The sequence below is a fragment of the Mesocricetus auratus genome, unplaced genomic scaffold (genome assembly GCF_017639785.1).
Source record: "Mesocricetus auratus isolate SY011 unplaced genomic scaffold, BCM_Maur_2.0 Super-Scaffold_100676, whole genome shotgun sequence".
In the NCBI taxonomy this organism is placed as follows: domain Eukaryota; kingdom Metazoa; phylum Chordata; class Mammalia; order Rodentia; family Cricetidae; genus Mesocricetus; species Mesocricetus auratus.
Window position 1 is genome coordinate 185,970,187 of NW_024429266.1, and position 14,763 is coordinate 185,984,949.

Genomic DNA, 14,763 nt, shown 5'->3' on the forward strand with positions numbered 1-14,763 from the left:
CCTTTCCCCAGTCACCAGCATATTGTTTGGACCACTGAGTCCTTCCCACTTGGGGATCTGGAGTCATTGATGTGGCTTCCTCCACAGTTTATCCCTCTTTGTGTCAGGATCTGCCTCGTTCTTGGTGTCCTCCTGGGACAGTTCATGATCCTTGGCTGAGAAGGAGTATGTCTGAACAGGCAGCTATTCTATGGCAAGTATACAATCTTGGCTCCAACAAAAGCATTGAGTCTGTCAGGTAGTGGTGAATTCTGGAATCATCCAAGAGCATCTTGTTATTAGAGAAATAAAATCCATGTCTGGATGCTCTTACCTCAGTCACAGAATGAGTAAATGAATCACACATAGGCTAAGAAAGGAGTTTCCCCAGCTTCTAAAACCCCCTGAAGTAAACTCAAAGTTCACTACCAAGAAAAGCAAACACAGAAGGGAGAGTGGAAGTTGGGGGTTTTCTAGGTTTTCTATAGGCTGTGCCTGCCACCTGCTGATGGCCTCATGGAGAGGAGTGATGACAGAGGACTCTGGGTCCTCATTTTCAAAGTGCAAGTGGTTTCGAATCACTTTCCGGTATGTATGAAGAGTCTTGGGTCTCTTTTTGTGGCAGCAAGGTGAGGCCAGTGTCTTATGTATTTAGTGGTGAAGAATTCAAAAAGTCACCTGTGTTTGAGATGTGCTCTGCTTAGAATAAGAAGAACCAGACCTCCCTGGTTGAGAGACAGAAGGGGTCCCAAGTGGCCATGTTCTGCTCCACTAGAAGGCCTTTGTTCTCAGGAGGTTTTAGGAAGAGAACAAGATGCCTAAGGACATTGTTTTATTCATTCGTTTTTTAAACTTGTTTTTCTTCATTCTATTGTGCTTAGAAAAAAAAATAATGGAGGGATAGACCACAGACCAAAGGGAATGAATAGAAATAAGTGCCCATGACACAGATGTCCATGAGTCTTTCTCTTGGAGGTCAGCATTTGTGAGGTTCCAATGCACACACCTGAAGCCTTCCAGTGCTATCGCATGGTTACTACAACGCGATAAGCAGATGTGAAGAAAGAGGCATGACCGATTTCCCCATCTGTGAAATCATCAAGGATTCAGGAGAGAGAGAGACTGTGGGGGTGGGGTGGGGGGCAGTTGGAATGTGAGGTGCTAGTGAGACAAAGACCATGGTTGGAGTGTAAGTCATGACTTCCTTCACCTCTGCCCCTGTTCCTGCACAGAATATATAAACAAAACAGAAAACACGCGTTGCCATGAAAGGGTGAGCTTGAAGGCCTTCTAAACCCTCATTCAGGTTACCAGCTTACTGCTTAGCTGGCAGGAGGGTCAGTCCTTCAAGCTTGAGCAGCTCACTTCGCCATTGTCTGGGTTTACCTTCCATACCCCTTCCCCAGACTTGTTCCAAAGGCCTGGATGTCATTGAAAACAATAAGGCACACTGTCAGTGTTCTCTTCAAGAGGGATGGCATTGCAGGCCCTGTATCTTGGCTGTGATTCCTTGGGACAACCTGAACTCTGATCCTACAGGGCACAGTGAACTTAACGAAGTGCTGGGCCCACAGTCACATCCAGAAGATCACTGTATTGTGATTGGTGCTGGACCACAGCTGAACCCGCTCAGAAGTATGGACTGGCTCGTGGTCACCACGAGTGAACGCACAATCATAGACCTGAGCTGAGATAAGGGACGGGGCCATGGGGCTCTCCCTCTTGCCTCAACAGAAGAACCTTTAGTTATTTGTGTCTAGTGCACCACACAAACACCCCACCCTGAGTGTGTTCAGGTCACCACTCTGAACTCTCACTAAATCTTCAGGAATCTCCACTTACTACCTTCCCACTTAGTCTCCTGCTTCAGAAACAGCCAAAATGAGTTCACGGTGCTTGCTCCATGTTGACAGCCCCCATGTCTCTAACTCTGTGGATGTGGTGTGAGCTCCCAGTGTGTGCTCCTAGCAAAGGCTACCCCCATGCTATCCCTGTCCCCAGCTGGAGTTCTCAAAAGATTCGGTCCTGTCTTGATCTGTTGGCTTTCACTCTGCCCCATCTTTCCGGTCTCAGTGCTCCAGTCTGGCTTTCTCCCCCACAGTTCCACCCAAAATGTCCTCACCCATGTCACCAATGATTTCTACTTCTTCAAAAATATCAGTCCATTCTCAGAGCCGCACCCTTGTCTCTGACAGTCTGTTCTCAGCAGAACTTCCAAGGGGATCCTCTCAGTGCTAGGATCAGCCCATGACACTCTCTGCAGGACATCCCACCCCACCCAAACAACAATCAGTGCTTTCTTGTCTTGTTTGGAGTGACTATCAAAGCTTTTACTGTGGTCCAGGAAGCTGTGATTAGTCAAGACTTGGTCCATCCACCGTTCTCCGACCTCATCTCTTTGGGTGCCCTGTGTCCATCCTTTCTGTCTCTCCCACACATGAATCAGCACAGTTAAGTCTTTGCCTTGCTCAACCATCTGCCCAAATACTCTTTCTTCAGACACCTGGCCAGATCCCCTCCCTCCCTAGGGTTTGTTGCCTTACCAGCCAGGGCTTCCCTGACCATTGGGGTTGAAATGCTTGGCACTCTCTGGTTCTCCTTTTCCCATGACCCAACTTTAGTTTCTCAGTAGTCCTCACCTCCAACCCTAACATACGCTTCCTGAGTCCCGAACTTTGTGGCTGTCCACTCATGCATCCTTGATGCTGAACAAAGTTTGGTAAGCAACTCATATTCCACTGGTGTTCATGAACAGATGAACTGGGCAGAGAAGGAGCCCACCAGAAGGGGGATATGCCATCCTTCCCCCCAAGTGAGAGAGGCTGAGTGTTCCTCAAGGGCATTGTGTGCCACAAGAACACTCAGTCTTATCCCCCTGCCTCTGAGCAGATTTACACACGAACTCTCCTCTGTCCATAGTCACATCCCTGGACCTTCCATCTCAGCCTTTCTCCTCCACCCATCTGGCTGGCTAATGGGACGCCACTGGACCTGTCAACTGCAGAGTCCGTGTTTGAATGGCTTTCCCTTCCTATCCACAGGGAGAGGAACAAACATCTCCGGGATGAACGGGACATAAATTTTCAGGTAAATGGTTGACCAGTGCTCTCTTTGGACAGGGGCAGAATTAGATAAGGCCCAGGGGCAATCTGATCCATGCCAGGACCGATCAAGACTGCCCTGACACTTACGGTGTGTTGGGTCCTGTCTATGTGGGCAGGATGAAAGTGTAAGATACTAGGCAACTATAAAAAGGTAACAACCACATACAAATTTTCTGTAAAGGAAAATGCCTTCCTCTTGGCACAATCAGACTCAAATGTTTGGAAAAGCCACACATTTCTTGGATGCAAAAGTTACAGTTCCATCCGTGAGATGGCACAGTTGAAATGTCCTCATCACCTGGAGCAAAACATTCAGTTTGTTCTTTCGTTTAAATTTTTATCTCCTGATGAAAACCTCAAACTTTATGCCGTCAGAAACAAATTTACAATGCGCACATAGCTATTTGCCCAGTTGATCTTGTGTACAACCTTTTCTCCACTCTATACAGATCCCCTCCTCTCCTGTGCCTGAGCACAGTGCTGCGTATTTTCCCAAATAGTGTGACAATCACAGGGCTTCACGGTGCGGCACCCTGAAGAGCCCCTAGAATTCTGCACCTCCTTCTTCACCTCCCTTTTAAGACAGCACACATAGGAGTCTCCGAAGGGGCAGGGCCACTCGATAGGACTTCCTAATTGTAAGATTATCAGGCCGTGAACTTGTGTGTCCCTGGAGAAGGCGTTGGCTGAGCAGTAACCTCAACACGGTCAGCCTCTGAAGGTTGGTGTGCCTTGCATTAGGCTCTGCCTGGTTTATGCTGCTATCCCAAGGGTCCTAGTCAACACCACTTCTTTGCTATCACCAGCCAACAGGAATCGTCTCAGCTGCCCATATGTGTGTACTATCAGAGCAAGCCTTAAGCCTACACTTGTTTGTCTGATAGTGATAACGAGTATAATTGTTTTAGAAGAAATACTGATTTCTTTTAAAGTCTCAACCAAATGCTATCTTTATTCCTTCACCTGCCAAACATCATTCTGTTTTGAAAGAGAGGAGGTGGAGGGAAGAGCATTAGGAGGAAATCAAAGAAAAGGCATAGAGCCCAATTGATGCAGAATAGTAATTGAAGATTTGCCTGGAATCATTAAAGCCATGTCCTCAGGGCTGCTGGGGGCTCAGCAGTTCCTCCTCACTTATGAGTTCACCGGAAGCATGGGGTGGCTGATTAAGGCAGCCCTCTTCGTGTGACCTGGCACCCTATGTCTCCTGGATGACACCTGTTCCAGAGTCTTGGCAAAAGGGTTCTGAGCCCTGCTCCTCTCAAGGTCTGTGTTACAGATATCTGGCGTGTCCACCCACATCCAGTCTGCTCCACAGAGGCTAGTGAGGGTATGATGAGCAGAGCCAGGAGCTAACTGCCCCTCTGGACAGTTCCATAGCTCAATACCTCATGGGCTTTGGGGGCAAGAGAGATTAGAGCCACAAGGAAGACCGTGACTCAAAATACAGGAGCTTTTGGACCCTGTAAATATTTTCCTATGCAGTAAATACCTTTGTCTTCTTTTTTGGTCTCTTGCAAATTGCCAGTATTACTGTGACAAATAACACAGGAGGCCCAGGCTCTCCACTCTGTATTCCCTTCTCTAAGTGGATTTCTGGAAAGGAGACAGAGGAATCCTAGTTGGGAGTGGGGTGGGGTGGAAAAGCAGGGCAGTGGGCGACTGAACAGGGCAGGGGAGGCCAGGGAAGCCTGCCCTGCTTCTCTCATTTAGAGTCCTGTCTAGAGCCTTCCCTCACTTCTGCTCAAGCATCGAGACGGATCCACAGGCGTGGATCTCAGGCCGTTTTGTGTTTCTGCAGAAAGATAAGGCGGCCAAGGCAAACACAGCTGCTTCCAAGGCAAGCAGGAAGCAGAGATCTGGCTCTGTGATCGGCAAATATGTGGATGGCAGGGAAATCCCCAGGAGGTAAGTCATCAGCCACAAGTCATCAGCCACGGGCCCTGCTTCCTCCACTCACTCATCTCACACCTTTTAGGAGCCTCCTCTGGGCCCACATTTACTGGTCTTTGAAGTGTGGCCCTACCAGGGAAGCCTGAGGTTACTCTCACTCGCTTGCCTTGAGTCTTGGAGGACATGGCCCTCTCTGTTGTGACATCCAAGCTGGGGGGGGGGGAGACTATGCAGAGCAAACCTGTAGGATAGACACTATCTCTGAGGCTATCCTGCCCTGCTGTGGGCCTGCAGAGAGAGTGAGGGCTGATGGGAACTGAGAGCAACTGAGAAAGGGAGGGGGTAAAGGAGAGGAGGAGGAGGAAGAAGAGGTGATCAGGGAGGGAATGATGGAAGGAGTGGCTGGACAGTGCTCTGTTTCTTGGATCCACTTCGTTGTTCTGGAATGTAATTATACTGACTGTGAGATGAATTAAATATCATATAGAATCACCATTAGCTGAAACTCTTTAGAGACAAAATTAAGGCTTGTGATTGACAGCATCCTAATGGCTCATATTTAACTAACTCAAAGACAACGTATTGTGTTGCTGTTGGAGGGACATGAATTGAGCTTGAATATGCAAAGGGTTGGCTGCTGCTCATCTACACACACAAGCCAGTTCCCACACCCCTCCTCTTTTGAACAGGTGCTCCATCCACATGGATGGACACAGAGAGGTCAGAGCAGCCTCTCCCTCCAGTATCAGACTGAGGGAGCAGATGTGCAAGCATGGACTGAAAATACATATAAAGTAAAAGTGTCTTTGGGACGGAAATGGGCTGATGAGGGGAACCCCTGGGTCAGATTGTCATGGATTATCTCTCAATAGCTCAACAATGGGGTATAGCCTGGAAGCCAAATTTCCACTCTAGTATTTGTTAGCCTGTTGGATTCTCAGAATCGAATGTATTTTAGATTGATTGACTTGACAGTCATTTGTAGATTGCCTACTTTTGCACCTGACACTCCTTCGTGACACCTCCATCATGCTCATTTAGTAGATAGGTATTGAGTGGCCACAATTTGTGAGGTCCGGTGCCAGTCACTGGAGCAGAGGTGTGCAGGATAGACCCTTCCCTCCTTCATGAGCTCACAGCCAAGTGGCAGAAATAGAAAATAATCCGCTAAACATCAAAGTGTGCGTTCTGAATTCCAATATCGATTTTGGCAAAAGCAGCTACTCTCTCTACTGCTGGCAGGAAGTGTTTGGTGGCAAAACAAAAATGAGCTTAGACATGCTAAGCTGAAGCCATTACAGAATGTCAACAGCACTTGAGATGTTCCCAAATAAAACACTTTTTCCAAGAAGAGCTTCATTTTAGGGCACACTTGAATAGTTATCTTTTCCTGGTTGAAAACCTTTAGGAAAATGTGTGTCATGTATGTGTGTCTGTCTACTTACATATGTATGTACATGTTCACAGTGAATATAAAAGCAGCTAAGAATGGACAAGGATACTGTGTTCTGAACCAGATGGTCAGGTAATGGACTCAGTAGCATACACAGGAAGGGTGTTGGACAAAAGCCAGTTAACCTGTTTCATAAGTAGAGAGGAAGGTGTTCGATTTGCTATAAATCTTTTACTCTCTATCCAAACCAATTCACTGGTGCTGGAAGTAAACACTGCCTTAATTTGTCCTTCAGAATCACAGCTAGCATCAGACAGTGATGGGTTCACTTTGGTTTCCCTTTTCCTTCCTATTGTCGGCCGTGGGAAGAATAAACACCCAGAGCCAGGGGTAAGGCTAGTGGCGCTTTTGTATTGCACTGTTTCTGCGTCCCTTGATTCCGTTCCTTTCTCCCTCTCTCCTTTGCACTCGTTGCCTCACTGGTTCCTCTGCAGCTCTCTCCACACATTCACATGCGTGTGCACACACACGTGTGTGTTCGTAGATCATGCCTGTTGCCTTTGAAATACTCTCACCTTGAACTGTTCACTAAGTCAGAGAAGGAGCCCAGTGTTCTGGAGACCTGTGCAGACTCCAAACCCTTGGGACATACAGCCCATGCTTCTTCCCATGCCCCAACTGCCCGGTTCCTCCCGCCTCCTACTGTCTTCTTTGCTCGTAGCACCCAAATGCTTCTAGAAGCAAGTATGTGCTAAAGTCTTGGAAGCCACCCGCTCCTCCCTCTATTTCAGGAACTCAGAAAGGGAAAGAGGAAGGAGAAGGGGATATATGTGCTTTCTGACCCAAGCGCATTCATAATGGCCTGCCGCTGAGTCAGGGGACATTGTCATGGATGTGAGGAGGTTCCCCACAGCGACAGTACTCCTACACCGCTAAGGGATGCTGTGTGGACAGGTGCTGTGTGAGAGTGCCCTGTGTGGGCGTGTGCTACGTGGTTATCCCTCTCATGTGTTCTCTTATATATGAGTAGGCTAGGTAGATGGACCCTGTTTTGTGGTGAGGGAACTGAGGTGTGAGGAGTTGATGTCCTTCCACAAGGACATGCAGTTAATGGGGGCAGTGGTGGCAGCTCAGTCCAAGCACCTTGTTCTCCCGGAGTGCTGTATCTCCAACCCTGCACACTCCTTTCTGCACTACCTTCTCCGTTAAGTAACCCAGGTCATAATAACATATCTGTGATGTTAGCTGCATTGGTCCTCCTCTTGGTGCAGTCACCACATGAGGACAGGGCCCTTATTTTTAGTTGATACCTGGTAATAATCTTCATCAGCATCTTCGTCACTGGCAGTGATAGTGGCAGTGGCAGCAATGGCGGCGGCAGCAGCATCAGGCGACGGCCCTAATGAGGCTGTCAAAAACATGAGCTGAGTGATGGGTCTGTTGTCTCCTCTCCTTCCCCAGAGCTCTCTCCAGTGCCGTCGGCAGGCAAGTATCTCTCTGCTTCCATATTGATATTTTACCATTTTCTCCTGCTCATCTTTCTCCGGCCCCCATCCTGATAGCCAGTCAGTGGAGGAGGATGAGACATTCGGCATCCCCAGGAGGAGAAACTCAGTGAGCCTGAGTGCCTATCTCCTGGCAGAGGAGGAGCTGGGAACTGGAGAGCCAGGGGCTGGGCTTCCACGTCGCCAGGCACTCCGCAGAATCATCTCCATTGAGGAAGACCCCCTGCCTCAGCTCCTGGAAGGTGGTTTTGAGAAGCCACTGAGCAAATGCCCAGAAGAAGAGGAGGTCTTTGACCAGGGGGCAGAAGGGCAAATCATGGCAGCCCCAGCCTTGGAACTCATCCCTACGTCTCCCCGAGGGCAGCCTGTCGGAAAAGAAGCCCTCTACAAGGTAGGGTTCAGGCAGTGCTACTGAGATCTGCCCCTCTATCTTTGAGCTCAGGAACCCCAAAGGACACCCAGAAGGCCAGGTGCAGTGGGCTTGGGGATTCACCAGATTCTGTGTCCCAAAGGTCACCTTCCCTTCCTTACACGTTTTCAGCTGAGCACCATAGAGACTCATTCATTTCAATAACTTCTCGTTAATTTCTCTTCCCCCATATTTCACTGTTGGGAGTGATCATTGTTATTTAAAAACCTCTTGTAAATATTGTCAGTCCTTTTTAAGACTAGTCTGTCCCCTCCCCAGATTCCTAATGAGTAAAACCTGGGCTCACAGGAATAGCTGATAGACAGGAATATTCATTATATGATGTCATCTCCAATGACAAGGAGAGGTTTTTAAACACCCCTGGTCCATGAGACCCCCTGACCTAAGACAGACTCAGCCTTCTCATGGATATCTCCACCCATGGTCTTCTTATTTGTACCTGTAAGGGCCCTAAAATATAAGGGTGACATCATAAAAAGCCATCTTAATACTCCCACTAAGATCCTAATAACTAACACCTACTGCCTATTCCTTTACCAACCCTCAGACCTACAGTCCAGACCCTTCTCCTTCATTAATAAAAAGTAAGGGTCACTGGATCTACTTATTGGAAGGCACTTCCCAAAACTCAGGTGCCTTCCCACAGATGGCCTGGTGCCAGAGAGATAACCCATGGCTTAACAATGCTAACACCTACATTCCCTGGTGAGATCTCCTGCTCTTTTGCTTATCAAAGGCTTCCTGCTCCTAACAGCCCCCTGCCTCACTTCCCAGCATCTCCGGTCTAACAACCTCCACGCCATGGCCCATACCACATTCCCCTATTTAAGCCTGTATTCCCCTATTTAAAACTTTCATTAAACGGCAGCTTGATCAGCCATGTTGTCTTGCTGTCCTCTTGTCTCTTGTCTCATTCATTCCAGGTTCCCGTGAGCTTGAACCCATTGTGCCCTGCTGGTCGGGGCATTTCACTCTCTCTCTCTTCTAACTCAGATCTGAAGCATTTATTAAACACCTGCTGGAGTCAGTGTCTGCTACAAGAGGTCATTTGGTATGGCTCTGTCAAGTGTGCATGCCTTCATCTTTCTATTGATCTCCTCAGGCTAAGCCTCTTCCGTTCCCCGGTGTCCCATGTACACTTTTCCCGGTGTGTTTCTGCACACCTCCACCTCCTCACTCAAATTTCCCTCTGAACTCTGGAAGGAGGGCAGTTCAAAGGTCATGGCGCTTGGTTTTTATTACCAAACACTCTCTAGAAGGGTGGTGCCTCTTCACCTTGTGGGAACTATGTCCCTCTGTTGGTTTGTAACTTGATCTTTGGAATAGGCCATCGAGTCCTTGGCCTCTACCCTGACCCTCCAAAACTTCTCTAGAAATGTCATGGCAGTGTACAAGGGGCACCTCCCTTGGGCAGCCCCCAGTCAGTGGTTCCTCTCTCCCCCCTGCACTCCTTTCCAAGTCCCTTCAATACATGGCCTACACTCACTTTCAGTGGGCACGGATAGGTCAATGTTAAAGTCATCCCAAGATGTCACCCAGTATCACAATATGCAGCCAGGAGGTCTGTAAGAGACAGGTCTAGAGGGAAAGACTGTGTTCCTTTATGTTGGGACCTGTCTTCACTGTGGTCTGATGGATAGGCCTGACAAAGGTTTTCCCCACTGCCAGAAGAAGTTGGAGCCCAGAGGGGAGAAGCAAAGGCAGCCTGCCTCCCTGCTGGAATCTTAGCACAAGGCTGCCCAGCACATGCCTCCTAAGCTGTGTGTTCTGTAACTACTCTTCTCTCACAGAGCACCCCCAAGACTCCTCACGAGGCTGTGCCACCATATTGATACAACAACAGAGAGAATAAATAGGGTCAGTTGTGAGGAAGGCTGCCCTGAGGCAGACCTCTGTGAGGCATAGATGAAGCCACCCTTCTGAAGAGTATCTGGTAATAGGAATCAAGTGTCTTAACCTTTCAACCTGCACTTCTTGTTTTTTTTTTAATTTAAATTAGAAACAAGCTTCTTTTACATGTCAATTCCAGTTCCCTTTCCCTCCCCTCCTCCCCTGGCCCCCACCAGTCCCCTATCCCATTCCCTTTCTGTTCCCCAGGGAGGGTGAGGCCTTCCACGGGGGATCTTCACAGTCTGTCATATCATAACGTGTCTTTGGGTTCCCAAAGCCCATTCGTGTACTAGGAATACATACTGATCCACTACCAGAGGCCCTGTAGATTGCCCAGACCTCCAAACTGACATCCATGTTCAGGGGGTCTGGAACAGTCCTATGCTGGTTTCCCAGCTATCAATCTGGGGTCCATGAGCTCCCCCTTGTTCAGGTCAGCTATTTCTGTGTGTCTCTCCAGGCTGGTCTTGACCCCTTTGCTTATCACTCCTCCCTCTCTGCAACTGAATTCCAGGAGTTCAGCTCATTGTTTAGCTGTGGGTGTCTACTTCTGCTTCCATCAGCTACTGGATGAAAGCTCTAGGGTGGCATATAAGGGAGTCGTCAATCTCATTATCTGGGAAAGGCATTTAAGGTAGTCCTTCACTATTGCTTAGATAGTTACTTGGGGTCATCCTTATAGATCTCTGGACAATTCCCTAGTGCCAGATTTCTCTTTAAACCTATGATGGCTCCCTTTACTATGGTGTCTCTTTTCTTGCTCTCCTCTATTCTCCCCTTGACTCAATCTTCCTGCTCCCTCATGTCCTCCTCTCCCCTCCTCTTCTCCCCTTCTCTTTCTCCTAACTCCCTTTCCCCTCCCCCCGTGCTCCCAATTAGATCAGTAGATCTACCATGTATGTCTCTCTTAGGGTCCTCCTTGTTTCCTAGCTTTTCTGGAGGTGTGGATTGTAGGCTGATAATCCTTTGCTCTATGTCTAAAATCCATATAAGAGTGAGTACATACCATGTTTGTCTTTTTGTGACTGTCATCCTGCACTTCTACTCCTAGTGAAAAGTCGAGGCTGTAAGTGCTGTTTAGAATAGAAGAACACTAAAAAATAAGGCTACTAAAGGGACTTAAATTATATTACAATAATTTAGAAGAACATTATAAGCCTGCTAAAAATTATGATTCCAAAAAATCTTTAGTGACTCAGAGGGATTTTTATTGTTATTAAATAACTATGATAACTGGAATAAATATACATAGGCATATATTTATTTCTCTAGTTCATTTAAATAAAACATTTTCTCATATATCTATAAAGACTGAAAATGCAAAAAATGTGAATAGTGACTGTCTCAGATTATAAGAAATTTTGGCTTTTCTTCTTACAACTCTGTATTTTCCAAGCTTAAAGATTAAAATATATGACTTAAAATTTTAAAAATTTATTTTATTTGCAAATGTGTTTAGGCACATGCATGCCACAGCGCATGTGTGGAGGTCAAGGGACACCTTGAGAGAGTCAGTTCTCTTTTTCCGCTGTGTGAGTCCCAGGGATAGAACCCAGGCTGACAGCCATGGTGGCAGGAGCCTTTACACTGAGCCATCTTGCCAGTGTATCATTTTTGCTTGGAGGTTTTCATTTTCTGACTTGGTTTCCAGGTGTTACTGTTGCTTGTTTGTCCATCCATCTGTTTTGTGGTGTTGGGGACAGAAACTCAGGGTCCCGTAGTAGAGTCAAACCCTTTATGTCTTAGTTACACCCTAGCCCTGCCTTTTAAGCATGTAATAGGGAAAGGACAATGACAGTACAGGTCCAGATGTGATAACCAGCCTTCCTTTACCTGTCTGACCCTACAATCCATCTTGGGGACAGATGGATTGTCCCCAAGGAAAGAGTGCAGGCTGAAGGACCTCCCTGTTCATGTGGATTAAGCTGCCTATATCTGGAACATTTGTGGCCTTATAGGTCGGTGCTTGAAAACCAGCGTTCTTTCAGGGAAGGGACAGGGCAACCATGGGGCAGAAGGTCAGGCAACCCCGCAATCACAGTCACGGCCACCATCTCTACCCTCCACCCTGGGTTTCCAATCCCACCTCTTTCCTGTGCCTGCTCTGCCACATGTTGCTTAAAAAACCATAGTTAGAGGCACCTAGACACAGGCAGGCAGAAGCCAGTGCCTTGTGTCTTCAATGGATAAAGAAAATAGGGCAGAGGGCACTGTATCTTAAATTCTAGTAGTTGACCTTAAATTCTTTCTAACAACTGCATTTTTCTCCCAAAGTCTATTGGTGGCTTTGCTTCGGAATTCAAGTTCTGCTAATGTCAGCTGTGCTTTGTTATAAATGTATGGCCCTTGCTCGACCAGATAAGCTAACTCCCTCAAATCCACTTTTAAATCCACCCCAAAGAGCCCGCCCTCTGATCGGCAGTGCTGAGCTGAGCTTGAAGGTAGGGCACGGGATGAGAGAGTCCACAGGAAGGAATGGCGCTCACACCAACTCCTGCTCGCTGTCTGTCCCAGAGAAAGTTCAGCCATCCGCATCACAGTCCCAGGTTGATGGCAGTCCTGTTCTGCCTTGTTCTCTGGGGCTCGATGAGCAGAGCAACGTGTGGAAGCCTGTGGAGACTTCGCACCTTCATGAGTGGAAGAGTGTCCTAGTTTGGATTCTGTTACCATGAATAAAAACAACAACAACACTGTCCAAAACCAACTGAAAGGGAAGAAAGAGTTTATTTTATCTTACAGCTTCCAGGTCATAGTCCATCAGTGAAGGAAGTCAGGACAGGAACCTAAGGAAGAGAAAGCTTACAGGCTTTCTCTCCATGGCTTGCTCAATTTCCTTTTTTACCACCTGTTCAGGGGTGGTGCTATCCACAGTGGACTGGGCTCTCCATGTCAATCATCAGTCAAGAACATGCCCCAGCCTTGCCTACGGGCCAGTCTGATGGAGACTGTTCCTCGATGGTTCCTTTTCCCAGACGAATCTAGCTTGTGTCAAGTTGACAAAAGCTAACCAGCACAAGGGTGGAAAATCACCACCTGGCTAATCCATGGCAGGTGTCTATGTGACAACCAGAGTTGGAGAGAGGCTACAAAGGCCATGAGCAGAGAGACTCAAGAAGGTCTCCATTCCACCCGGAGGCTATGCTCCTGGGGGACACATGGCTGTTGATACCTATTTACTATAGTCAGGGCATTTATGGCAAAGTAAAGAAATGATTCCAGCCAGTGAGAGAACTAATGGGCTAACTGGGGCTACTTACCTGAGCGTGAGTGAATAACACAAAGGCAGTTGTACCCCAGCAAGGGTGAGGACTCCAGAGAGCTGCACCATGGGAACCACTGCACAACTTGCAGGCACCTCCTCCAGAGAGTCTTCCAGTGAGCGTCCTCTTCCAGAGAGTCTCCTCCCCCAGACTAGTCCCTGTTTATGTGATCTTCAGGTGTCTGTGAATCTGGGAGCTTTAGCAATACCCTAAGTTTCTTGAGTCTTAGGAAGCATCTGGGGGGATGTTCAAAGTCATGGTCCCCAGCCCCGTTGTCTTCCATCTCTTTCCTCTTCCTTCTGAAGACTACCTTGTTGTCCCAGTGTGCTTCTCCATTGAGGTGATAAACACCATGACCAAAAGCAACTTGGGGAGGGAAGGGTTTATTTCACCTTCCAGCTCACAGTCATGGTGGGAAGTCAGAGCAGGAACACGAGGCAGGAACCAGAAAGCAGGAACTGAAGCAGAGGCCGTTGAAGAGTGCTGCTTATAGCTTTACTTCCCATGGCTGGCTCTGCCTGCTTTCTTGTAGCACCCAAGATCACCTTTGCCAGGGGCCGGGCACCATTCATAGTGAACTGAGCCCTCCCACACCAATCATTAATCAAGAAAATGCCCTACAGACTTCCCCACAGGCCAATCTGATGGAGGCATTTTCCCAAATGAAGTTCCTTCTTCCCAGATGACCCTATCTTATGTCACACTGACAAAACCAAAACAAACCCAGGACACTTGTCTTCCCCTGCCCCTATAGACAATTCTCCCTTCTCTCCAAACCCCTGCTTTCTGGAACCTTGACCCTTCTCACTCTCACTCCGTGCTCTGGGAACACCACACTCAGTAAATGTTTACATTCCTGACTCATCTACTCCATCAAGGGCCTGCCTGCTTGTCTCAGAGTCCCATCAGTCCTTGCACGTGAACTTGTATGAACGACTGCTATTTCTCCCAACAACCTCTTGTTCGTGCCAGAAGGAGCCCCATGCTCAAAGACCAGTGCTAGGTGTTTTCTGGGGGCAGAAGTGGCCTCCCTGGTGCCGGGATCTCAGTGGATAATAAAAGGTGACGTGGCAGCAGCAGGGGCTAGTGGTCATGCCCAGCAGGTGATCAGACTGTCTCCATCCACAGGAGGAAAGCATTCCCTCTACCCCAGACCGGCTCTTCAAGATCGTGTTTGTGGGTGACTCTGCTGTGGGGAAGACGTCCTTCCTAAGGAGGCTCTGTGAGGCCCGCTTCTCCCCAGGCATGGCTGCCACTGTGGGTGAGTCCGGTCCTCCGGGAGGAACTAAAGGACTTGTGGGAGGAATGG

The 14,763-nt window shown here is 48.1% G+C and overlaps 1 protein-coding gene across 6 annotated transcripts in view; it reads left to right on the forward strand.

Annotated features, from left to right (window-relative positions):
* The window catches only part of Cracr2a (calcium release activated channel regulator 2A), a 104,830-nt gene that overhangs the window by 73,821 nt on the left and 16,246 nt on the right, over window positions 1-14,763 (forward strand). For 5 of the 6 annotated variants that reach the window (XM_040738163.1, XM_040738165.1, XM_040738166.1 and 2 more), the window contains 4 exons: window positions 3,021-3,066; window positions 4,885-4,991; window positions 7,932-8,265; window positions 14,583-14,715. In XM_040738163.1, coding sequence (XP_040594097.1) covers window positions 3,021-3,066; window positions 4,885-4,991; window positions 7,932-8,265; window positions 14,583-14,715 — 620 coding nt within the window. Of the gene's footprint in view, window positions 1-3,020; window positions 3,067-4,884; window positions 4,992-7,931; window positions 8,266-14,582; window positions 14,716-14,763 lie in introns of those variants that run through there. The other variant, XM_040738167.1, reaches the window with a different exon arrangement.